This window comes from Cnephaeus nilssonii (assembly GCF_951640355.1).
Source record: "Cnephaeus nilssonii genome assembly, chromosome: 13".
NCBI classification, from domain to species: Eukaryota; Metazoa; Chordata; class Mammalia; order Chiroptera; family Vespertilionidae; genus Cnephaeus; species Cnephaeus nilssonii.
In genome coordinates this window covers 20,611,678-20,637,898 of record NC_137084.1, presented here as the reverse complement: position 1 = coordinate 20,637,898, position 26,221 = coordinate 20,611,678, and the positions used below count along the sequence as shown (strand labels likewise).

The following is a 26,221-nucleotide window of genomic DNA, read 5'->3' as shown; positions in this document are numbered from 1 at the left end:
TTAGAATATTATCCCAGACAATTCTATCTAATAAAGAGGGAATATGCTAATTGACCCTCACGCCATTGCAAAGATGGCAGCACCCACCGCCAATAAGGAGGAAATATGCTAATTGACTATCACTCCCTCAAATATGGCAGTGCCCACAGCCACAAGATGGTGGCGCCCAATCCCCTCAGCCCCGCCGGGGCAGCAGGCACAGCAAGGCCTTGTCACACTCCTGCCTCTGGAGTCCCCCAGTCCCCTCAGATAGTGGCTGCCCAGCTGCCCAGGGCTGCCCGAGGCTCAGGTAACCAGGGCCGGCCGAAGCTTGCGCTGCCAGCAGTGGCAGTAGCAGAGGTATGATGGGGGCGTCACCTTCCCCTAATCACCGGGTCACCTCCCGCCTGTGACTGTGAAAGGGGGCAGGCCAGGCTGAAGGACCCCCCCCCCCCCCATCCAGTGCATGAATTTTCATGAACTGGGCCTCTAGTTCTGAATATAATTCTCCATTTAGTCTGAAGAAATTTTCTATTAATAGAAAAGGAACAACAAAAACAAACAAATAAGAAATAGATTCTGGATAAAATATAATTGCATTGCATAGCTTGACTTGTGGGATAAAGAGGAATCTCAAAGGTTCTGCATCCAAGTTTAAAATATTCACACACACACACACTTAAAAACACTCAAATGGGAGCTGTAAGTACTATGGAGAAAAATTAGCAAGTGAAGGGGAAAGAGGGTTACAATATTATGTAGTTTGGTGGGAGAAAGTTACATTGAGGCTTAGAGATTTGACAACCTGAAAGAAGTGAGAATACAAGCAATGAAAATAATTGCAAGAAAAGCATTCCAGATAGAGGGGCTTGCAAGTGTAAAGTCTCTGGAAAAATAATATGTCAAGGCCAATGTGATAGGAGTAGAGGGAACAAGTGGGAGAGAAGTCAGAGAGTAGATTAGAGAGGAAAGAGAGTTTAGACTTATAAGGACTATAAGGACTCTACTTTTATTCAGAATGAAATGGAATGGGCTTGAGCAAAGAAATAACATGATATGATTTTAGATTTTTAAAACTCCCCCTGTCTGCTATGTGGAGAAAGGCTGAGTGGTGTGGGTGACCAGTTGGTTTCTCATTACAATAAAGCCAATGGGAAATGATAAACCAGAGTACGCATGAGATGGTGAGAAGTAATTAGACTTGATATATTTTGAAGTTAGATCTAGCAGGCTTTTGAGGTTAGATCTAGCTGGTAGATTTGATATGGTGTGTGAGGCAAATAGAGGAGTTAAGGATGACTCCAGGCTTTGGGGAGATGATGTTTTAAAGGAATTTGGCTATGGAGAAGTGAGGGATGGCTCAATAACTAGACAAGCACAAGAGGTCAAAAGTAACTGTTTAAAATGTTTTTATTCCATTGCAATACAGAAAGAAGAGAACACATTATATATGCACAGCACCAGCATCCAGATAAAGGAAAAAAGAACATTTGTAGGAACCATAGGCCTTCTGGGTCCCCTTCCAATTATTGCCCCCAAAGGTGACCATGCTCCTGATTCTAACACTCTATTTTAGTTTTGTTTGTGTTCAAACTTTATTTTATAAAAATGGAATTATACAGTATATATTCTCATATGTAGCTTTTGTTCCCCTGAACATTATTTTGTGGATTTATCAATGTGGCTGCATGAATTGTACTTTGTTCACTCACAGTACTATCTACTACGCCATTGCCTAAATATACCACAGTTTTCATTTGTTTCTTCTACTGTTTAGTTGGATGTTTGCCTTTGGGGGATATTATCTGTATGACTTCTATGACCATTTTCGTACATGTCATTTGGAAAATATCCATGTGCACATCTGCTGCATAGTCCCCTCTGGGACAGGAACCAAGACCTAGACCCAGGAGCAATATTAGGAATCTCTTTATTAGGTCAGCCATGTTGTTTACTCCAATACAATAATGAAGTTGATATTATTTCTATATGTCTAATTTATTATTCAGTCCAGAACTTAGATGGGAGAAAGCATTAGATTGTGATAAATTATAATATTTGAATCCAGATATTTAAGAATAAAGCCATTGAGACAGAACATTGAGCTATATTTAATGAAGAGGAATGTAATCCATTCAATTAACAGAAATACAGCCATATATTTTAAAGTATTTTTAATTAAAATGTTCTTGCAATCCTAATATCTATTATTTAAGCAATATGCATGTGAAAATAATACAGGAACAGAGCCTGCAGACACATGACTTAGCCAATTCACACTAGCACGAAACAGCAAATTTTCTCTTGCTATTTATGGATAGACAATCACTTTCTGTTTAGTTTACCAAGTTTATATAGCCCTAGCTGGTTTGGCTCAGTGGATAGAGCATCAGTCTGCGGACTGAAGAGCCCCCAGTCAAGGGCACATGCCTGGGTTGCAGGCTTGATCCCCAATAGGGGATGTGCAGGAGGCAGCCGATCAATTATTCTCTCCCATCATTGATGTTTCTACCCCTCTCTCCCTCTCCCTTCCTCTCTGAAATCAATAAAGATATACTTTTTTAAGTTTATACATTTTATGGCCATTTCAGAAGACAGGCTAATAAAATTTTACTGACCTGAGCTCTGGGGAAATTATTTCTAAGAGTAATAAAATTACTCATATGGACAAAATACAAAACAAAAGCTATTTTTAAAAAAGATTCTTCCAGCGTCTAAAGTAGCTGAAATTTCAGGGAAGTCTAATCACACTTTGCCATGAGCACTGGGTTTCTCCTTCCTTTTTCCTCTACAGCCAACAGTTACTCATTGCCATACCCTTGAAGAAGTCTTTGACATGTTTGATACGATCTTGTGACTGAGGCAAGGAAAATGAACTCTAGGAAAGATCAAAATTGTTAATAGTTTTAAAACTCTGATTTTGGAGACCTTTCAAATACATATTTATAATGCATTCCCCCCAAATGTTGCAGAGTACTAGCTCTCCCAACTTTCCTATAATATATAATTGCATCAATATTAGTTCAAACAAATGCCATTCTTCAATCTGCTAATTATGTTGTCATTTTCTGATAAGATCATAATTGAATCATAATTTGTTCAATCCTCTTAAATATTTCTCTCTTGTTTACAGCTCTCAAAGATTTGGGCCCCATTTAAATTTAAAATTATAATGTCAAGACCTAAAAAGAAGTAAGGAAGAACACAGGAAAGCATGAGTGGAACAGAGATGTCCTAGTAAATCTCATCATATTCACAAGGGAACTGGGCTAGAGAGGCAGGTGGCTGTCTGTGACAAGAGTGAGGAGATGCAAGTTCTCAGTCTCAGCTCATTAGTCCATATCATTCATTCTCCATGTGACTTATCCAAGCCTTGGTTCTTTAATAAGGAACTGGGTCAGGTGATTCTAGCTTCATCATAAGTAATTCTCTAACTGGTTTGCTACACAATAGGCACCAGCTGATCTTTGATGACCAGCGTGTCATCATGAAGGAGCCCTTTAATTGAACTCTTTTCTCACTATAAAAGTTACCTTCCACCTATACCCAGTGACCTGATCATCATAACTCAAAGCTTGGGACCCAGCAGGCATCATGTGACATGTCAGAGTACTCACCCCAGGGTTGCTGGAGTAGACCTGTTTCCACCAAAAGACAGAAGCATATGCAGCTAGTAAGAGCTCCAGCACAGAAAAGATGAGCATCACCACCAGCACACCCTGCAAATCAGAACAGGGATGGTTGGTGCCATAAGCCAGCCTTTGTGCCTGACTGAGAGGAAACTGGGGGATGAAGGCTCTAGTAGTGGAGAGAACAAGAGACAGAGAAAATTGTTTAATTCTCTCTTCTGCTTTCTCTTTTGGATCTCTTAACAGAAAAAGGGAAATAAGCAGCAACAGTTTCATTTCACAGAATATTATGCCAAATGAAATAAGCCAGTCAGAGAAAGACAAATACCATGTGATCTCACTTATATGTGGAATCTAATAGATTAAAAAAACTGACAAACAAAATAGAGATTGACAGCTGTCAGTGGGGAGAGGAGTTGGGAGACTGGATGAAAGAAGGTGAAGGGGTTAATCAAAGAACAAATATGCATAACCCATAGACACAGACAACAGTGTGGTGATGGCCAGAAGAAAATGAGGTGGGGGCTGGATGGAGGTGGGCAAAGGCGGAGAAAATGGGGACATCTGTAATACTGTCAACAATAAAGAAAATAAATTACAATAAAATAAGAACTTTCATCTCAGAACCTTGGTGTCCCACATTCTGAAATAAGAGTAATCCTTCATTTATCCATGGTGGCCTTTATTACTTCCTTTGCTGAGTTTTATTATCATGGTGTTTTCAGGAGTAGATCTGTTTTCATTTATGCATCATCAGTCTCAGTGCATTCCTTCAGCCTGACAAATTTTCAGTGATATCTCTTTTAAATTCTGACAAATTTTCAGTGATGTCTCTTGGCATATTTTTCTCTCCCATGCTGTCCTACTGGAGTTCAGATTAGATGTGTGTTGAACCTTTTCAATTCACTGTATCCTCCGTGTCTTTTTTTTTTAAATAAATCTTTATTGTTCAGATTATTACAATTGTTTCTCCTTTGTTCCCCCCATAGCTCCCTTCCACCCGGTTCCCACCCCACCCTCTGACCTTAACTCCCCCCCATTTTCCTCATCCATAGGTGTATGATTTTTGTCCAGTCTCTTCCTGCACCCCCCATACTCCTTTCCCCTTGAGAATTATCAGTCCACTCCCTTTCTATGCCCCTGATTCTATTATATTCACCAGTTTATTCTGTTCCTCAGATTTTTAATTCACTTGATTTTTAGATTCACTTGTTGATAGCTATGTATTTGTTGTTCATAGTTTTTATCTTTACTTTTTCTTCTTCTTCCTTTTCTTAAAGAATACCTTTCAGCATTTCATATAATACTGGTTTGGTGGTGATGAACTCCTTTAGCTTTATCTTATCTGTGAAGCTCTTTATCTGACCTTCAATTCTGAATGATAGCTTTGCTGGGTAGAGTAATCTTGGTTGTAGGTTCTTGCTATTCATCACTTTGAATATTTCTTGCCACTCCCGTCTGGCCTGCATAGTTTCTGTTGAGAAATCAGCTGACAATCGTATGGGTGCTCTCTTGCTGCTTTTAATATTCTCTCTTTGTCTTTTGCTCTTGGCATTTTAATTATGATGTGTCTTGGTGTGGTCCTCTTTGGATTCCTTTTGTTTGGGGTTCTGTGCGCTTCCTGGACTTGTAAGTCTATTTCTTTCACCAGGTGGGGGAAGTTTTCAGTCATTATTTATTCAAATAGGTTTTGAGTATCTTGTTCTCTCTCTTCTTCTGGCACCCCCATAATTCTGATGTTGGTACACTTGAAGTTGTCCCATAGGTTCCTTACACTATCTTCAAATTTTTGGATTCTTTTTTCTTTTTGCTTTTCCGGTTGGGTGTTTTTTGCTTCTTTGTATTTCAAATCTTTGACTTGATTCTTGTGTCCCTCTAGTCTGCTGTTGGGTCTCTGTATAATATTTTTTATTTCAGTCAGTGTATGTTTAATTTCTAGTTGGTCCTTTTTCATATCCTCAAGGGTCTCGCTAAATTTATCAGCCTTTTCTAGGAAATTCTTGAAAAACCTTATAACCGTGGTTTTGAATTCTATATCCATTTGTTTGTTTTCCTCCATTTCTTTCGTTTGTGATCTGTTTCTTTGTCTCCGCATTTTCGCTGCTTCCCTGAGTTGGTAGGGTAGCTTTGTGTGCTAGGTTTCCTATATGGCCCAGTGGCTCAGCCTCCCAGTTACCTGAGGTGGACACTCTTGGTGCACCCCTTTGTGGACTGTGAGTACAGCCTTGTTGTAGTTAAGTCTTGATTGTTGTTGGTATCACTGGGAGGAATTGACCTCAGGGCAATTGGTTGTGTGTATCAGCTGTGTCTACCCCAGGTGACCTGTGCTAGAGACAGCCTTATAGGACCAGACTTGCAAAATTGCAAAAGCCTCTTTGCTCAGCTTGGATGGGGCGGAGTCTCATGGCTGAGCAGACAGTCTTGGCTTCCCATCAGCCCTGCCCTTGCGCGCGCGCCTCCAGACCTCTGCCTTCCACGGCTCCCCTGAGTTTCCGCCTGACAGTCCAGGTTCCCCCTGTAAGAGCATGTGTCCCAGGGGTTCGCCCAGAACTGGGGTTCAGTGCAGTCAAGAGCTTCCGACTCCCTTCTGCTAGGGAGAGCTAGTGGAAACCTCCACAGTCAGTCTTCTCTGCGAGCACTCGCACGCGTGTACCTCCAGACCCCTGCCCACCGCGGCTTCCCTAGTCTCTGAGTCTCCCTGTGCCTTTCTCTCTACCTGACAGTCCAGACTCCCCCCGTATGAACCTGGGTCCATGGGGTTCCACCAGGAACTGGGGTTCAGTGTAGTCGGAACTGGGATTCAGTGCAGTCGGGGGCTTCCATCCCCCTCCTGCCAGAGAAAACCAGCCAGGCACTCAGCTGCCCATCCTCTCTGCATGCATGTCTCCGTACTTCAGCCCTTTGCAGCTCCTCTGATTTTCCGTGAGCTTTTCTCTTTCCTTCTAGTTGTAGAATTTCCACTCAGCCAGCTTTCCTGTGGTTCTGAATGATGTCTGTTCTGTCTTTTAGTTGTAGTTTTGAAATTGTTGTGCGAGGCAGCAGTTTAGGTGCTTACCTATGCCACCATCTTGGTTTCTCTCCTCCATGTCTTTTAATTTCTCATTCATATTTTCCAAATTTTTATCTTTATCTTACTGTATTGTGTTTCATGTGACGTAATCAGACCTGCATTTCATTTAGCTGTTTATTCTTTGGACAGGTTGACGCCACTATTTAACTGATATGCTAAGCTTTTAACACCAAATATTATAATTTTCATTTCTAATCTATTATCATATAATTTCTTATTCTTGGGCAACTATATAATTTCAGTGTGTGAGTGTTATTGGGGGGTGGGGATTCTTTGATATGTAGAAAACTCATAAGCTGGGTTTGTGGACATCTCCTTAGGTCAAGCATGTCAAACTCAAAGGCTAACATGGGCCAAATAAACGAAGCATGAAGTTTGACATGCTTGCCCTAGATAGTAATTTTAGGTTGTTGTTTGGTTTTGTTTTTTTAAATATATTTTATTGATTTTTTACAGAGAGGAAGGGAGAGGGATAGAGAGTTAGAAACATCAACAAGAGGGAAACATCGATCAGCTGCCTCTTGCACACCTCCTACTGGGGATGTGCCCACAACGAAGGTATATGCCCTTGACCAGAATCGAACCTGCAGGCCAATGCTCTATCCACTGAGCCAAACTGGTTAGGACTAATTTTAGGTTTGATTCTGATAGAATCTTAGGAGTTTTACAGATCCAGGAAGTTTTTAAGTTAATTCTTTTATCTGAGGCTCTTCTCTTTTATATATATACTAGGGGCCTGGTGCATGAAATTCATGCACTGGGGTGGGGTGGGGGGGAGTCCCTCAGCCCAGCCTGCACCCTCTCCAATCTGGGACCCCTCGGGGGATGTCTGACTGGCCCTGTGGGATCGGGCCTAAACCGGCAGTCGGACATCCCTCTCACAATCCAGGACTGCTGACTCCCAACTGCTCGCCTGCCTGCCAGCCTGATCATCCCCTATCCACTCCCCTGCCAGCCTGATCAATGCCTAACTGCTCCCCTACCAGCCCAATTTCCCCCAACTGCCCTCCCCTGCTGGCCTGATCGCCCCCAACTGCCCTCCCCTGCCAGCCTGGTCACCCCTAAATGCCCTCTTCTGCAGGCCTGGTCCCCCCCGCAACTGCCCTCCCCTGCTGGCCTGGTCACCCACAACTATCCTCCCCTGCTGGCCATCTTTGACCACATGGGGGTGGCCATCTTATGTGAGGGCATGAGGGTCAATTTGCATATTACCTCTATATTATATAGGATTTTTTCTTTGGATGCCATATGTGCAAAAGACTTGGTAAGATGATTTCATCCCAGAAACCCTTATGGCAGATTTTCTTGAAGCTACTTGGTATGTTGGGCAGAGTTTCCCTTGTCTTATTTTCATAAATATTCCATCTCAGCATCTAACATTCTTGCAGGGCCCTCTATGTGCATTCCCTGCTTTCTGTGGAGCCTCAAATCCTGTCTTGGGCATTAAAACTCCACGATCCCAGCCTCCAACACCTGTGTTCCTATCCAGACCTCCATGGTTTTCTGGTCTCAGCTCTTGTTCGGTGACCTGGCTTTAGGATTTTTCTTAGCTTCTGGGACCTACGATATTTTTCTTCCTTGATTTCTTTCTTCCTTTCATCCTCCCTTCCTTCCTTCTTCCAACCAGGGGTATGTATCACTAATATTTTTTAATTTGTTGCTCTTCTCCAGGTTACCTTTGTGTTAATAAAGAAAGAACTTTTAAATCCGTTTAGTCAGCCAAGGTGCAACTCCTCTGATATTGCACATAGTTCTCTTTGACTCCTGTTATGTGAGAATGGGAGGCAGTTTTATGTATTGAGATTAGTTTTCATTAAACTCAGCCCCCACTATCCCAGGGTGGAGGATGAATCTCATACCCCCATTGTTTTGCCTAACGTCTGCCCTGCACCACAGTTATAATATCTCCTGGGCTCTTCATGCTGGTTTCTAACCAGATGGGTTTCTGTGCTCTTCTGCTTCCTCAAGCTCCTGGATCAAGGGGAGTTTGGACAGCCTCTGGATCACATGGATAGCTGCACATAAGGGTGTGAGTCCAGAAAGTTGGCGCGCATTCTCCGTGATTCATGAGACAGGTAGATCCCAGATAATGAGAGACAGTGTCTTTGTCTCTACAGCTCCTTTAGAGAGCAATCACAAAGGAAGAAATCTTTCTCCATAAAGGGCCAGAGTTGATGGTTTTAACCTCTGATCCAGTATATAGAGGATTGACTAATCCAGGATTGTCACCATCAACAGGTGGTGACTGTCAAGTTTGGGGGAAAGGAGGTAAGAAAATGCTGCCCAGAGATGTTGGCATTTCTGCTAGAAGTCGAATCCACTGGTGAGCCATCTCCCATCCTCCTCTCACTCTCTGCCAGATCTATGAGGCCAAAGTATAATAATTATATGTTTGGGCTTCAGGTTCAAAATCCATATCTAACTTAATATAGGATACCTGTATCTCAAATCAAATGAAATTCAAATAAAGAGTGGTGTTTCTGGGATATTCACTGAGGGGGGGGGGGAAATGCCTGTTCAAAAAAGGGAACACTTTGAGAGTTAAACCTACTGAGAATGGGATTTTCTTTTTTAATTTAAGAAAGACTACTGTAGGAATGGACTACCCACATCCCTTCTTGATTTCCTTTTTCGACTTTGCACAATGTATCCCCCATGTTATGCAGTCTGCTGACAGGCCTCTTTCAACCGTATTTTCTTCTGTCTGTCTTCAGACAGTCAGACAAACAGGGCTAGGGATTGCTGAAAAAGCAAGATTATGCAAAAGGGAGACAGAGATTTCACATGACAGGAGACTCAATCTGAAAGTACTTACTGTGAGACTGACACCATCCAGGACACAGTCCTTGACATCATATATTGGATTAGGGTACCTTGAATAAGGCAAGGAGGATAGATGCTCCTTTTCTGAGTCACACAGTTGAGAGGCAGTTCTCAGGGCTACCAGGCTGTAAATGAGGAGGAAGAGGCCTGCTCCAGCGACAACAGAACTCACTGCATTAGATGTCAGGCTGCCGATGGCCTGGAAGAGAAATTCTGCACTGGGACCTCATCACAGAAATGGCACATGACTCTGATTCCCTCCATCCACTGCACTGCAACCAAGCTTCCCTCTAATCTGCATAGTTCTAGTGGGCACATACTGTGTCTCATTCATCTCTGTGTATTCATCCTCATTATCTAGTCCATCACCTTATATAATTAGCAAATGTTTGTTGAATTAAAAAATCTATGGATTAATTCCTGCTTTGGGAGAAGGGTTCCTTGACTTTGCAGCACTGAAAACAGAAGTCGTATCGCAATATCTCCCTTTACTCCTCAACAGAATAATTTTAAAAGCTTCTAGAATATGGCCTTTGGTCCCTCCTGGGAAGACCAATCTATGGCTTGTTCTTTCATAAAGAAGCAGCTTCAGAGAAAAAGAAAGAAGCAAATTGGAGAAGTTGGAATATATTCTATAGGTGGATCAGGCCTATAAGATCCTCATCACCATACTCGCTCCATAGTCTACATTTTGGGGAAAGGGGTTCTCACAAGATGTGACTCCTCTGCAAAGACACTGATGTACCAGATTCCCAGCGCATGCTCTTTTCTGTTTAAGCATCACTGTAGGATACTGTGTGTTGGAGAGGATGGTTGCCCTATCCTCTTCTGCCTTGACCCAGTAGCTATATGGTTTTAAGTTTCTGAGTCCCTGAAGGAAGAATCAGGGTGAATGGGCAGCACCTTGCTCAGGAGCTGCCATGCAGGCAGCGAGCCCTCATATTATCCTGTGTCCCACATGTGGAGCCCATATTGTGTCAGGTCATCCCAAGCATAGTTTTTCCTTTCAGTGTATTCAGGGCACTTGGGAAGCCACCTCTGAGATCCACATGTTCATTTTTCACATTTCGTAAATAAGAAAACTGAAGTCCAGAGAAGGCGGGAACTTTTTCAAGCACATAGATGGATAGGGGGCTGAGCTGGGATGGGAGTAAAGGTTTCCTGATTCTAAGTCCAGAATTCTGACTCCATCCATGCTGTAAACTCTTCAATACCCTCTTCACTGATTCTGGGGGTGAGACTCTAGTTTCAAGCATCAGGAGCATATACCAGTATAGTACATCTTATGTTTTCTCATCCATAGCTAACCAGACCTTGGATCTACCTGAGTCAGGTTATGGCTTTTCTCAAGTCATCTTGTGGGCATATGTCAGGGGAAAGGGAAAGGTTGCTATGGAGAAGATCAAAGATCTCAGCTACTTCCACCCACTGCCTCCCAACTCCTGACCTTTGTCAGGAGAGTGACTACAGTCTGATAATTCCTTGTTCTTGAAGGAGTAAATGAGATAGCCAGAGAAGATCTAAGCCCACGCACCTCTGCCTCTGCCCATGCCATTTAGGGAAATTGACACATTATTGGATAGATTTTTTTTAGAAAAAACATTAGGATCTAGCTGGGATGGTCATCTACCATATCCAGGGCGGCCAAGGTAAGTTTTAAAGGATCCTTAGTATATGTAAAAATTTCCACTGTTTGGAGCTCCATTATGTAGGGGAAAGAATACTGGTATGAAGGCGAGGAATTTGGGCTTTACTCCTAGTTCAGCCAGTGGACCAGTGGGGAGAACTTGGGCTGAGCCTTGTTTCCTCACTTGCTTGGGCTGAGCCTTGTTTCCTCACTTGCTCTGAGCCTTGTTTCCCTAAATCAGGGGTCATCAAACTTTTTAAGCAGGGTGCCAGTTCACTGTCCCTCAGACCGTTGGAGGGCCGGACTACAGTTTAAAAGAAACTATGAACAAATTCCTATGCACACTGCACATATCTTATTTTGAAGTAAAAAAAAAAACGGCAAAAATACCCGCATGTGGCCAGCGAGCCGTAGCTTGAGGACGCCTGCCCTAAATAGGCAAATGGAAATTTTGAACTGGAAGAATTAACTCTGAAGTTCCTTTTATACTTACAAGGGGCTTAGTTGATTTTTTCCCAGAGATAATGGAAAGGATTCCAGTAATGGCAAACTGCTCAGAAAAGAGAGAAATAATCAGTTCAGTTGTTTTGTAGAAATGTATCAATCACTCAATCAATAAGTAATCTAAAACTTTCAGGGAGATGACACTGTATGAATGGTGTAGGTCCATATTGATAGAGAGGTCTGATTTCTGCCCTCGGGATGTTTACCATTGACTTTGAAGAATCGGCAGATGTGCAAGAACTGGAGTCATGTTAGTGAAAATCAATATGAGCTAAGGAAGCCTGGAGGTGTGCATGGAGGGAGGAGAGTAATAAATTACAAGGTTGGCTACTAACCCAGGCCTAGTGTCTGATCTAGAAATCTCCATACAGCAGAGGTCTAGGGATATCTAGTTGTTGCAACAGGCCAGACTCTTCTAGAAGCTGTATCTGCAAAGCACTTGATATGAGATGGAAGCATTAGGAAACTCCCCACTTAGTTTCAACTTTTTAATAGGTTGGGGGGTTCTTAATTATTTATATTTATTGTTAGAACCCCATTTTTTAATCACAGAATCTGATTGTAAATACAGTTTATGGGTATGGATTTTTTTCCTTGGATTTAATTGTAAATAGAGTTTTGTTTTATGTGGGAGTTTTTCTTCACTAACAATCATCTTGTTAGCCTTTTCTCACTAAATAGTTATTCCTTTAAAGCCTTATTTGTAGTGGCTGTAAGGTATTTAATCATATGGCTGATGTATAATTTATTTAGCGCATCTCTTGTTGGACATTTCATTGTTTGCAATGTTTCACTATCTAAAATAATTCCATAATAAATCTCATTGTACATTAAAAAATTTCATGGTTGAAAGAAAGGAGATTGAGAATGGCCAATAACTTGAAGGGAGAGAAAGATGGGAGCAGCCAACAGAAGCACTTGGTGGTTCAAGATGCAGAAGCAAATGGGCTTCAAGCCATTGGTGTAGGTGGCCTGAGTTAGACTGGGAGCCAAGGAAAATGGAAAGTACAGGGTCACATGTGAAGAGTCTTTCATCATGAAGCCCCAGAAGTCAATATTTGACTCCAGTGGTGTTAAGGATCCAATTGGTGGAAAAACGGTATTCCGAGAAGCTAAAATGTTGGTTAACCTGTGGCTTAGAGATTTGGTTGTCACAAAGAGGATCCAGAATGAATTAATTCTAATGTGAAAGACACAACTACTGGTTAAATAGGAAAGTCAAGGGCAAATTATGCTTTGGGGGCAGGAGCAGGGCCTTCTTACATCACTGCACGATTTGTGTCCACACAAGGGCTGTATCCATACAGGAGTGATGCCTTGATAAAATTCATTTGCCCAGAATGTGTACTTTTTTCCTCCTCTGTACAGGATACTACATAGAAAAGAAGCGTGTGTGGGAGGTATGACTAGTGTCTAAAAGAAGGTCCTTTCTTCATGAGTCATTAGATGCAAGGCAGCCACCAAGGTTTCCAAGTGTTCAGGATTGCCTTTGAACTTATAACAAGAGTACCCTGCCTTGCATGAATTTTACCATTGATGGTTTACTTCTCTGTAAACCTGTGGCATCTCCCAGTTGTGGTCATTTTATTATAAAAATGACCTTTTCACTCTATCTGACAGGTGGACTATTCTTAAACTGAAGGTAATCCAATGGCTTCATTGAAGGCCCAAAGAAGGATGCAAAAAATGTTCTACTTTTCCAGAGGCATACTGTAAAGCCAGGTTAGAAATGCTGGTATGTCCACTGCATTATCTTCTTGCCTTCTGTCTCATCCATTCACTCCCTGAGATTCTTACTGATTAAGCCTCTCTCTGCTCTTCCTGAATTGCAGAGACATGATGTGGGATGATAACAGAAGGAAATTTGGAGGTCTTAGCCTTTTTCTCCTCTCTCCCCACTTCTCAGAACTGAGTTACTCCATGACTTAGCATGCTGTTAGCATTTATAAAGCATATCTACCCTTGGATACCCCATTCTACTCACACACAAAGCTCCTACAAATGGGTACCCGGACATCAACATGACGGAAACTGCTGGCTTGAGGTGGGAAGAGTAGGGAGAAGAAACCAAAATAGCCCCGAAACTTGAAATCATCAAGCAACACAGGATATGGATACTCTATAATAGACAAGAGGAAAAATACTAGAGTACACTTTAAATAGATAAAAGTGGCATTTGAATGTACATTGTGAATTATAAAGAATATTAACATGTTACAATGTGTCATATTAAAAAGGAAAAATGTGCTAGAAGGAGCTAATAAGCATTCTCTAAGAGAAATTCATGTTACTAACATTTTTTGTTTTCTGATAGGATTATTAAACTAGTAAATCAGGGAATAATTATATGTATATTTTTAAACTTTATTTTGAAAATGTTGACAAATTTTTATGGTTCTAGGAAAAGTAGATGGAGAAAATTTTTTCTGGACAGCAGTCCAGTTACACGGATATAGAAAGCAAACTTACCAAGGGAGTGCTAATAAAGGGGTCAATTTCAATGGAAATAAAATAGAGCAGGAATTCTTTAGTGCTGTTATTCATCTTATCTTTTTCATCATTGGATTTTAATAATCATTGCTATTTTTATGAAACCCATGATGATAATAATGGGTTTGCTGAACACTCTCTACATTCTGGCTATTACAGATAAGAAAAAATGAGATACCAGAAGTTAAAATAGCTTGTACAAAACAACACAAATGGCCAAGACTCAGGGGTGAGGAATCATTTTTCTGCCAAGGACTATTTAGATATTTATAACATCATTCTAGGGTCATACAAAATTATCAACTTAAAAAATTAGCCTGCTATATTTGGCCAAACACCTAATTAAGTCACCCCTGATTCCTTGGCAGGGCCAGACCAAATGATTTCGAGATAGCAAGAAGTAGTTGTATTCTAGATGTACTATGAAGATTAAACCTGTAGGATTTGCTGAAAGTTTGAATGTGGATTATGAAAGAGAAGAATGAGCCCCGCTGGTATGGCTCAGTGGTTGAGCATTGACCTATGAACCAGGAGGCCATGGTTCAATTCCCTGTCATGCATGGGTTGCAGGCTTGATCCCCAGTAGGGGGCATGCAGGAGGCAGACAATTAATGATTCTCTCTTGTTATTGATGTTTCTATCTCTCCTTCTCCCTTCCTCTCTGAAATCAATTTTTTTTAAAATTTTAAGAAAGGAATAATAGTTGCCTCCAAGTGTTTTGGCTTGAGCGTCTGAAATGATGGTATCGATATTGATCTGAGATGGAAAATATTGTATGAGGTGTGGGTTTGGGAAGGAGTATCAGGATTTCAGTCTTATGCAGGATAAATGAGAGATGTTTAGTGTATATCCAAGTGGAGATGTACCGAAGCATTTGTATGTATGAGTCTTAAGTTTATAACAGAGATCCAGGCAAAGGATATTGTTTTATTTCCCCAAGTCATATTAGAGATAATATTTAAAGTCATATTACTGGATGTGGTTGCCATTGCAGCAGATACAGAAAATGAATAGAAGCAAGGACTGAGCTATAGAGCACTCCAAATTTAGGATCAGGGAAATTCATAAAAACTATAAAAGAGCATAAAGAGAACAGCCAAGGAGGAAAGAAAAGAAAACAGAAGAATGTGATGTCCAAGAAGTCAAGTGAATGAAATGTTTCAAGTAGAAGAGTGGTCAACTGCATCAAACACTTTCATTAACTCAATAAAGTTAACAACAGAGACTTGAAAATTGGATTAGTAATGTGGAGCAAAGGAGGCAAATACCATTGGATGTGATTCAAGAGTAATTGGAGAGCCCTAGCCGGTTTGGCTCAATGGATAGAGTGTTGGCCTGCGGACTGAAGGGTCCTGGGTTCAATTCTGGTCAAGGGCACATCGATTCCAGTCAAGGGCACATGCCCGGGTTGCGGACTCAATCTCCAGTTAGGGGCATGCAGGAGGCAGCTGATCAATGATTCTCTCTCATCATTGATGTTTCTATCTCTCTCTCTCCTCTCCCTTCCTCTCTGAAATCAATAAAAAAATTTTAAAAAGAGTAATTGGTGACATTGACTTCCTACCTTTTAGAGGACAGTTGCTGGGAAGGCAAGTAATGAATGGGGCATTAGCTGGAGAATATGAACTTAAAAGTATTTGATTTTGTTTTTTGTTTTCAAGACGGGAAAGATAGGAGTAAGATTCTGTGCTTATGAACTTGATTTAAAAATTTACAGGGAGGATTGTCATTAATTAGATAGACATTTTATTCTTTTTAAAAATATTTTTTTATTGATTTAAGAAAGTAAGGGAGAGGGAGAGAGAGATAGAAACATCAATAAAGAGAGAGAATCATTAATTGGCTGCCTCCTGCATGCCCCCTACTAGGGATCAAGCCCACAACCCGGCATATGCCCTGATAGGGAATTGAACCGTGTGTGACCTTCTGGTTCATAGGTCGATGTTCAACCACAGAGCCAAACTGGCTGGACAGATATTTTATTCTTAGTAGCTGGATTGAGGAGAAAGAATGTATGGACATAGACATGGGTAATTGTAGATGAATAGCAGCTTATGGACATTCTATCCAGATTGCCTCAATATTTTAGTATTACAGGAAACAAAGTAATAAATGAAGATGGAAGAAACTTATGAGATTTGAAGGAGGAAATGTATAAAATAGTTTTCTGGGATAATAAGAAAGTGAATGGATGAAAGAAATAGGTACTTTTAGGCAGATTTTTTAGTCCATTTGAGGTTATGGTCATAAACCAGAAAGTGTGTGTGTAACTAAGGTTAGTGAATTCAGTTATAGAGTAGAAAAATGGGCAGAGTTAGAAATAAACCAATGTCATCTCAGAGGAAAGGTGGGGGAGGGTGGGTGGGTGTGTGGGAAGTAATCAACCAAAGACCTTAAATGCATATATGCATAACCCATGGACACAGACAATAGGGTGCTAACATGAGATTCTAAAGTAGGAGTATAGATGAGAAGGAAAGATTGATCTGGAAGCATCCATGAGAAGCTAAGAAGACACTGAGTTCACTTCCATGCCTGGAAGTAAGGGTTGGAGTGAAAACCATTCCTTCGGGGCTAGATTTCTGTTTGCACATAGATGAAGAGGCCTTTGAGAGGGGAAAAAAGCACAACTGGGGGAATAAAGAGGACTATGCAATTAACTGACCCTGAATTCCAGAGGCCACAACTGGGCAGGGCTCCAAAGCTGGAATGAGTAGGAATTGGGTCTTAAAAGGGGTATTCAGAACCTTGTGGGAATAAAAGTCCTGAATGTGAAGGATGAGAATCTAGGACACTGGGGTGTCCTATAGTTACTCAGATAAACAGGGAGAAAATGTATGGTGAGATTAGTTCAGATCGTCTCACCTTAAAATGTGTAAGAAATGAGCTCAAATTAAGATGACCTAATCTAATCATATTGAGTAAAATATACAGTTAAATCAATATCTCCACTATATTAAGGCCAATTTATAAGATACTTCATTGTGTAGATTACAAGTAGAAAAGACCCAGTGTTTTTTGTTGATTTAAAGAGAAGTCTGGGGAGGACATAGTCTTCCCATAAAGTCCCATTTCATGGCCCAATTAGCCTGGAGTCACACAGAAAAATAAATGACTCTCCCAGATCCATTGTAGATCTGTAGTCGGGAAACATTCACAATATATCCCTAGAGTTCTCCTTATAATGAGGTGGACTTACTCCAACAACTGTGGTTTCTTTTTGAAGATCATTCTGCTGTGTATCTTCTTTTTGGTAAATGTGTCCAGGTTTCTCTCTTTGGGGGATAATTATGTCCTTCAGAGTGGAGTCAAAGGCTTCCTTGGTCTTGGACTGTGACAGCATGATGCTAAAGATGCTGGAAGAGGCAATGAGCTCAGTTAGGACCCAAGGTCTGACTTAATGATATGAAACTCCCACAGATCAGACTTTGTAGGAACTTAAAATTGATCTGTCCTTCAGGAGCATAACTGAATATGGGAAGCAAGGAAAGCATTGAAAAGTTAGCATGCTTGATACAGTCCATCCATTGAGGACTGAAAGAATGTCCCTGGTGAAAACTGTAAACATTTGTAGGTCTCCCCAACCGAGAGGCAGACAATTTATATACAACTTGTTTTGCAGCCTTGAGTGTATCCATTTCACTCTTTCTGACCTTAAGGGAATTTGAGTTGATGGTCTCTAGTTCCAGAATTGTTCCCATATTCTGGCAACTTGGCTTCTTCCTTGCTTTTGTGGTTTAATAGACCTAATATGCATGTAGTCCCCTTTTTCTAATCTTAATAACCAGTCTTTCAAGCTGCATCCATATTGTCATGTATTGCAAGATTTCCTTCTTATTTTAAAAGCTGACCTTGAGGACATTGTGCTAAGTAAAATAAACCAGTCACGGGAGGACATGATTTAACTTACATAAGGTATGGTAAATAGTCAAACTCATAGAAGCAAAGACTAGAATGGTGCTTGCCAGGATCTGGGGGAGGAGGAAATGGGGAGCTGTTGTACAATATGTATAAAGTTTCAAATGTGCAAGATCAATTCTAGAGGTCTGCTGTACAACACTGTGCTTATAGATAGCAATGCTACATGGTGCATTTAAAAAGCTGTCAAGAGAATAAATCTTAAGTATTTTACTGCAATAAAAAAAAGAGAAAATCATGAAAAAAGAAATCGAAGGTTTACCCCAACTTAAGGATTTTTTTAAGTCTCTATACTCCTGAATTCCTCTCTGCAGATTTCAGTTCTCATGCCCAAAGACTACAAATGTGCTAATTCTGAGACTGAAGCTAGAACCTGGGGCCTAGTTGGTAGCCTCTAGCTTACCGCACTCTCAGATAGCATGTAAATTCATTTTCTTTTATTATATTTTGTCTGTTTTGTTTTAAATAGAGTGTAACATAGCAAATGCAATCAAAAGAGGAATAAGGTTTGAAGAAGAAAAAAAATTTCCTTAAATCTTAATTATCACCTACTGACTACTATTTTATATATATCCTTTACATTTTCTTTTTCTCCTTTCTCATTTGCCTCCTCTTTCTTCATATATGTTTATACACATTCATAATTCTACATAAACAGAATCATTCTAACCATTACACTTAACATTATTGTTGACATCATTGACACTAATACATATAGATATTACCCATCCTAAATTTAAAAGCCAAGTGGCAAATTCTGACACATGCTACAACTTGAATGAACCTTGAATACAATATGCTTACTGAAATACTAGTAAGCCAGTAATAGAAGGACAAATATTGTATGACTATACTTCTGTGAGGCACCCAGAGTACTTAAATTCATAGAGACATATAAAACTGAAAGCAACAAATGAACAAACAAGAAAAAAAACCTCACAGACAACAGAATGGGGTGACCAGAGGGAAGGAGGGTCGAAGGGTAGTAAAGGGAAAGGGGTCAAATATATGGTGACAGAAGATTTGACTTTGTGTGGTGGGCACACAATGCAATATACAGACAATGTATCATAGAATTGTATACTTGAAACCTATAAAATTTTATTAATCAATGTCGCCCCAATAAATTTAATTTTTAAAAAACATAGAATGATGGTTACCAGGGACTGGGAAGAGAGAACAGCATGGTGTTACTATTTAATGGGCATGGAGTTTTGGTTTGGGAAGATGAAAAAATTGTGGAGTTCAGTCGTGGGGATGGTTTCACAAGGAATCTCTATATTGATGCCATCATCTCCAAACTCTACAGTCTGTGAAGGATCCTTTGTCCTCCCACATTCACCACATGGATACAAACTTGAGGTAGCCCCCAACTTTCCAAGACAGTTCTAAAAATCCCCACTTTGAAGGCAAATAAATCATAGCTTGGAGAACAACTTCTCTGCACACAGCAATTTTCTCTAATACAAAATTAAAATGGAACAATGGGATCCTAATGCAGGATTCAATCTAACTGCACAGTATTTGTTGAGAGTATAAAATGCAGAGAATTGTAGAAAATCACAACTTTAAAGCGTGAAGGAAGTTTAAGGATGGTTTCACCCAGTTCTCTTATTTGGAAAGAGAGTAAACTGAGGCCCAGAGAAGGAAATCAACTCACCAATTCATGCAGGTGGTCAGCAGCAGAGACAAGGTGAGAATCTTAATTCTTGGCTCTCTGTTAAAAAAAAAAAACACACACAATAATCACCCCCAAAATTTATGATCCAAACCAAGGTGCCTCCCTGTTCCTCCAGCCCAGCCCTGTGTGTTGTGGCTGGTGGGCCAGGTCACTTCTGGGGAGCTCTCAGCCAGAACTTCCTACTGGCTATTCCTGCCACAAAGATTTTGCTGCATTGCTCTCCAACCTCTGAGACTTCCTGTCCCTCATTCAGAGTAATGTTTATGATTACACAAGATATGAGTCTCGTTGTACTTATGCACAGTTTCTACATAAAAAAAAAAGTACATCAGTTTCCTCTTTCTAAATGTCAAGGTCTGGAAAACAACACAAATTAGAAGTAACACACAAGAAAGAGCTTGCGAGGGCGAGTGAGTTGCACGGCCCCATTTAGAATTTGTTTCCTGCAAGCCTATAGGTAATTCAACTAGTTCCTTTTGGCCTGAATTTTCTTACCTACTAGATGGGGATGGATAATAATAATGCCACTATATGGCTGTTGGAAAAAATAAAGAGAAAGGATGTTAAGAGCTTATGAAAAGTAGGCACTCAATAATTAGTGATAATGGTAATGTTAATTTGAATTTGGGAGAAATTATTTTCCCATTTCCCAGGTCTTGGCAAATTGAAAGCAACCCGTGGGGACTCATTTCCTAGTTGGTACTTCTTTTGGGTGTCTCTTCATTCTCAGCCTCCGGCTTCATATCTTTCTAACTTCATACTCAGCTAAGTCCAGGCACATCTTTGGAAAGATGTCAATGGATTGGAATCAGAGGCAGAGCCATCAGGGGTGCAAACAAGTTCATATTTCTGGGGAGTACAGATTTTTGTTGAGGGAACATTGTTTCTATTTTAACATTCTTTTTAAGGAGGCCGGGAGAACAGCCTTTGCTCAGAAGGAGGAACATGGCTAAGGTGGCAGTAGCAACAGCTAGCAGCATGTCATGCTCCATGCTTCTCAATTTCCTGTTGGCTGGAAAGACTGGTCCCAAGAGAGGAGAAAATCTAAGCTAGTGGGGTTTAAGAAACTTATAAAATGCTTGAAGAGAATTTTAATCCCATCTCTTTAGTCTCCAGACTAGATATTGCTGAACAAACCACAGATCCACAGGTCAAGTCAGGGGGAAAAGCAGGATAAGGATCCAAGTCTCTTGGTAGCTGAGCTCAGGCTTACACCTCAGCAACAGTCTATCATTTTGTCATCTCCATCCCCATGACAAACATCATCTTAATTTAAGAACACCAGGAGAAACCAAGATGGCGGCATAGGTAAATACCTGAAATTGCTGCCTCGCACAACAACTTCAAAACTACAACTAAAAGACAAAATGGACATCGTCCAGAACCACAGGAAGGCTGGCTAAGTGGAAATTCTACAACTAGAAGAGAAGAGAAAAGCACACTGAGACTTAGAGGAGCTGCAGAAGTAAAGGCAGAGGTACGGAGGCACGTGCATGTGGAGAGGACTGGTAACTGAGCACGTGGCTGTCTTTTTCAAGCGAGAGGCAGACAAAAGCTCCCAACTGCTCTGAACTCCAGTTCCAAGCGAGACTCTGGGGACCCAGACTCATACGGGCAGAAACTGGACTGTCTGGCAGCGGGCGGAACTCAAGGGCAGCTTTCTCTCAGAAGTGCTTGCAGTGATTACCAAGGGACACTGAGATCCGGGGGCCTCTTAGGCAGGGCTGACAGGAAGCCATTGCTGTTTGCTCCACCCTGAGACTCCACCCCATCCAAACGGTGTGCAGAGGCTTTTGCATATGAACGGCCAGGTCCTTTGAAATCTAAACTTACCTAACAAACTGCAGCTGAGTCAGTGAGACCCAGAACATCCAAAAGAAGGCCCAAGGCCCCACAGCAGCTTGCATTGCTTCACAGCTGGGCCTTATCTCGGCACCTCCAAAACCCAAACAAAGAAGAAGAATCTGCAGATCTCTCCATAGCTCCTGCCTGGTGGCCTCAGGCAGAGGCTAAATTAGCACCTCCTTGGAGATCCAAGAGCCAGTGTACCCAGGGGTCAGAGTAGGACCATCCAGATTACAACTCCTCAGATCCATAGGGACACACTCAGGGGGTAGACTCAGTGAGCACCAAAGCCCCACTGAAGCAAGTCTTGCCTCATAAGGGTGTCTCCAGCACAGAAGTTCTCCCATCATAGACATAGCTGATCCTCACAGCCAATTGGCCTGGAGGTCAATTCCTCCCAGTGATGCCAACAACAATCAAGGCTTAACTACAACAAGACTGTGCAAACAGCCCACAAAGGGGTGCACCAAGAGTGTCCAACTCAGGTAACTGGGAGACTGACCCATTAAACCATATAGGACACCTAGCACACAAAGCCACTCTATCAACTCAGGGAAGCAGCCAAAATGTGGAGACAAAGAAACAGGTCACAAATGAAAAAAATGGAGGAAAGCAAACTACTGGATGTAGAGCTCAAAATCATGGTTATAAGGTTTTTCAAGAGTTTTCTAGAAACTGCCAATAAATTTAGTGAGACCCTCGAGGATATGAAAAAGGACCAACTAGAAATTAAGCATACACTGACTGAAATAAAAAATGATACACAGAGATCCAACAGCAGACTAGAGGATTGCAAGAATCAAGTCAAAGATTTGAAATACGAAGAAGCAAAAAACATCCAACCAGAAAAGCAAAAAGAATCCAAAAATATGAAGATAGTGTAAGGAGCCTCTGGGACAACTTCAAGCATACAAACATCCAAATTATGGGGGTGCTAGAAGAAGAGAGAGAGCAAAATATTGAAATCCTATTTGAAGAAATAATGACAGAAAACTTTCCCCACCTGGTGAAAGAAATAAACTTATAAGTCCAGGAAGCACAGAGAACCCCAAACAAAAGGAATCCAAAGAGAACCACACCAAGACACATCATAATTAAAATGCCAAGAGCAAAAGACAAAGAGAGAATATTAAAAGCAGCAAGAAAAAAACAGTTAGTTACTACAAGGGAGCACCCATACAATTGTCAGCTGATTTCTCAACAGAAACTATGCAGGCCAGATGGGAGTTGCAAGAAATATTCAAAGTGATGAATAGCAAGAACCTACGACCAAGATTACTCTACCCAGCAAAGCTATCATTCAGAATTGAAGGTCAGATAAAGAGCTTCACAGATAAGAAAAAGCTAAAGGAGTTCATCACCACCAAACCAGTATTATATGAAATGCTGAAAGGTATTCTTTAAGAAGAGGAAGAAGAAGAAAAAGGTAAAGATAAAAATTATGAACACAAATACATATCTATCAACAAGTGAATCTAAAAATCAAGTGAATAAAAAATCTTATGAACAGAATAAACTGGTGAATATAATAGAATCAGGGGCATAGAAAGGGAGTGGACTGCAATTCTCGGGGGGGAAAGGGGTGTGGGGGTGCGGGGAGAGAATGGACAAAAATCGTATACCTATAGATTAGGACAACGGGGGGGTGGTTAAGGGCAGAGGGTGGGGTGAGAACCAGGTGGAGGGGAGCTATGGGGGGAAAAAAGAGGAACAATTGTAATAATCTGGACAATAAAGATTTTTTAAAAAAAATAACACCTTCATGGTCCAGAACTTCCTCTCGGTCTGTGACCGGCTTTGAACAAATTGCCAAAGAAGAATCTTGGTCATTTGGGCTTCTCTCATGTCTCTTCTGATTCTCAGAAGGAATGTGTGGAAAAATCAGTTGAATATCAGTTCAGTTTTATCATATATAAAATCATAATAAAAAGTACTTCTGAATTTTTGGGAGGAGTCAGGCATATATAAAGTCATGTATGTGAGTCCTATATAAAATGCCCTGCATAGAGTCTGACATATACTAGTAAAAAAATTCAAGAAAATCTGTATACCTGGTGCAATATCTTCTTCCACCTTCTATATTGAAAAATGTACTTTCTCTCTAAATTAATCTCTGGTCTCTATGTGTAATTTTTTTATGTTTACTCTAAACTCATTCTTCTGTCATTGATTGAAATATCCTCAGCCCTTTCCAAAGAATCCTGGTTTTTTAGACTGGCAAATGACTCGTGGTACTAAAATTGCTTCAAGGGTTCATCTATTTCCCAATTTCCCATCCTCCCACCCCAAGCTGACTGTGAAGCTAGTGAAAGTGGAAGTGTGTCTCAGCTCTCTACTGACCTTGAATGGAGGTGACTGGGATTTTTTCCTCTCCTCCAGATATAGGTAAGATAGAGTGCATCCACAGTATGGAGGTTCCTCAAAAATTAAACTGCCTTATGACCCAGTAATTCCACTTCTGGGTATATATCTGAAGAAATCCAAAACACTAATTCAAAAGAATATATGCCCACCACCCAAAGTCACATCTTCTCCTGTCACCTCATATTGGGACCCAGACTTTGTAACTTAGAAATCCACACATGAAACCTCTATGTTCATATTGACTAATGTCACCCCAATAAAATTTAATTTAAAAAATAAATAAGGGAAAAAAGAATATATGCAACCCCTATGTTCATTGCAGCATTATTTTTCAATAGCCAATATATGCAAGCAACCCAAGTGCCCATCAATAGATGAGTGAATTAAAAAGTTGTGGTACATATATATAATTGAATATTAATTGATCATGCTGTCCTTTATGTGAAAGTGTTTTACTGTTGGTGGTCTGTGAATAAGAACAAAGAAGATTATACGCAACACTGCTGGTGGGAATACAGACTGGGGCAGCCGCTATGGGAAACAGTATTCCTCAAAAAATTAAAAATGAAACTCCCATTTGACCCAGTGATCCCACTTCTAGGAATATATCCTACGAAACCTGGAACATTCATCAGAAAGAATATATGCATCCCTATGTTCATAGCAGCGCAATTTATAATAGCTAAGATTTGGAAACAGCCTAAGTGCCCATCAGCAGATGAGTGGATAAAAAACTGTGGTACATTTACACAATTGAATACTACACTGAGTGGCCAGATTATTATGATCTCTGAACGCATAATAATCTGGCCACTCAGTGTATATCCTATATAATAAAAGGCTAATATGCAGCCGAAACCAGTTTGGCTCAGTGGATAGAGCGTCGGCCTGCAGACTGAAAGGTCCCAGGTTCGACTCCGGTCAAGGGCATGTACCTTGGTTGTGGGCACATCCCCAGTAGAAGGTGTGCAGGAGGCAGCTGATAGATGTTTCTAACTCTCTATCCCTCTCCCTTCCTCTCTGTAAAAAATCAATAAAATATATATATATATTTTAAAGGCTAATATGCAAATTGTCCCCTTGACCAGGAGTTCGACCAGCAGTCAGGCCGGCCAATCGCCCATGTCCCCTCCCCCTGGCCAGGCTGGCCAGACCCCACCCATGCATGAATTCATGCACCAGCCCCCCCCCTCTCTCTCTCTCTCTCTCTCTCTCTCTCTCTCTCTCTCTCTCTATATATATATATATATATATATATATACATATATATATATATATATATATATATATATATATATATATGCTGAGTGGCTAGATTATTATGGGTTCAGAGATCATAATAATCTGGCCACTCAGTGCATGTGACTGTGAAAAAGAAAGAACTCTTACCATTTGCAACAGCTTGGATGGGCCTGGAGAGTATTATGCTGAGCGAAGTAAGCCAGTCAGTAAGTATCACATGGTCTCACTCATATGTGAAATCTAATGAAAAAAATAAACTGATGAAAAAATAGATCCAGAGACTTAGAAGCATGGAACAGACTGTTGAACCTCAGAGGGAAGGCAAAGGAGGGTGGGTGGGAAGAGATTTACAAATGAACTTGTATGAATATATGCATAACCCATGGGCACAGACAATGGGGTGAGGAGGACCTGAGTGGGGGATGGGGGATGGGGGCATGATGGAAGAGATCAATACGGGGGGGGGGGGGGGGGAGGGCTGGCAGGAAGGGAGAGGACTTATGTAACAAAGATTCTAAGGCATCTATGCATATAATTGAGCAGATATAATTTACTTATTAATAGAACACCTTCTTCTGAAAAATTAGCAGTGAACACATTTGGACCTCATTTTACAGTTATAAAAATAATTTTTTTCCCTAAAAACTTGAATATAATTTCTATGAGATGAGGCAAAAACTTTGCAACCTAGGTACCAATTCTAGCCTCTATAGTCTCAATCTTCTTGAAAAAATATTAATTTTAACATAGTATACATATTGAAATACAGTAATATTTAATGTTGTTAGATGACAATATTACTTAGAATATTGCTTTTTACTTTTTTAAATATAAGAGACATTTTATCAGACATCTGACAATTTTTTTTCTCTATTGATTTCACCCTCTAATTTGAATTCTATGAGGAACAAAACTGTTGAATATAAGCACAAAAATGGAAGTGTAGGGAATTTTTATCATTCTATCTATAAATTTTAAATCATTAAAAATGCTCATGTTAACAAAGGTTTTTCATTAATTCCTTCTGTTTAATATTGGCACACTCTGAT

The 26,221-nt window shown here is 40.6% G+C and overlaps 1 protein-coding gene across 2 annotated transcripts; it reads right to left on the bottom strand.

The window, feature by feature from the left end:
* Window positions 1–1,433: 1,433 nt before the first annotated feature.
* LOC307108713 (membrane-spanning 4-domains subfamily A member 7-like) lies at window positions 1,434–19,932 on the bottom strand. Of its 2 annotated transcripts, XM_079786860.1 has the most exons (7): window positions 19,701–19,932; window positions 17,322–17,478; window positions 13,617–13,751; window positions 11,622–11,678; window positions 9,494–9,700; window positions 3,597–3,698; window positions 1,434–2,857 (listed from the first exon to the last, which is right to left on the bottom strand). In XM_079786860.1, the coding sequence occupies exons 1-7, from the start codon at window positions 19,706–19,708 to the stop codon at window positions 2,768–2,770; spliced, it is 756 nt and encodes a 251-aa protein (XP_079642986.1). In that variant the 5' UTR covers window positions 19,709–19,932; the 3' UTR covers window positions 1,434–2,767. The 2 variants fall into 2 exon arrangements, with proteins under 2 accessions (XP_079642986.1, XP_079642987.1); XM_079786861.1 differs by lacking the exon at window positions 13,617–13,751.
* Between the last annotated feature and the right edge of the window lie 6,289 nt (window positions 19,933–26,221).

Coding starts and splice junctions, on each gene's coding strand:
- LOC307108713 (XM_079786860.1), bottom strand. Junction 13,752..17,321: donor AAGAAACCACAGTTGTTGGA/GTAAGTCCACCT, acceptor TGTCTATTATAG/AGTATCCATATCCTGTGTTG. Junction 3,699..9,493: donor TGGATGGTGTCAGTCTCACA/GTAAGTACTTTC, acceptor TCTGATTTGCAG/GGTGTGCTGGTGGTGATGCT.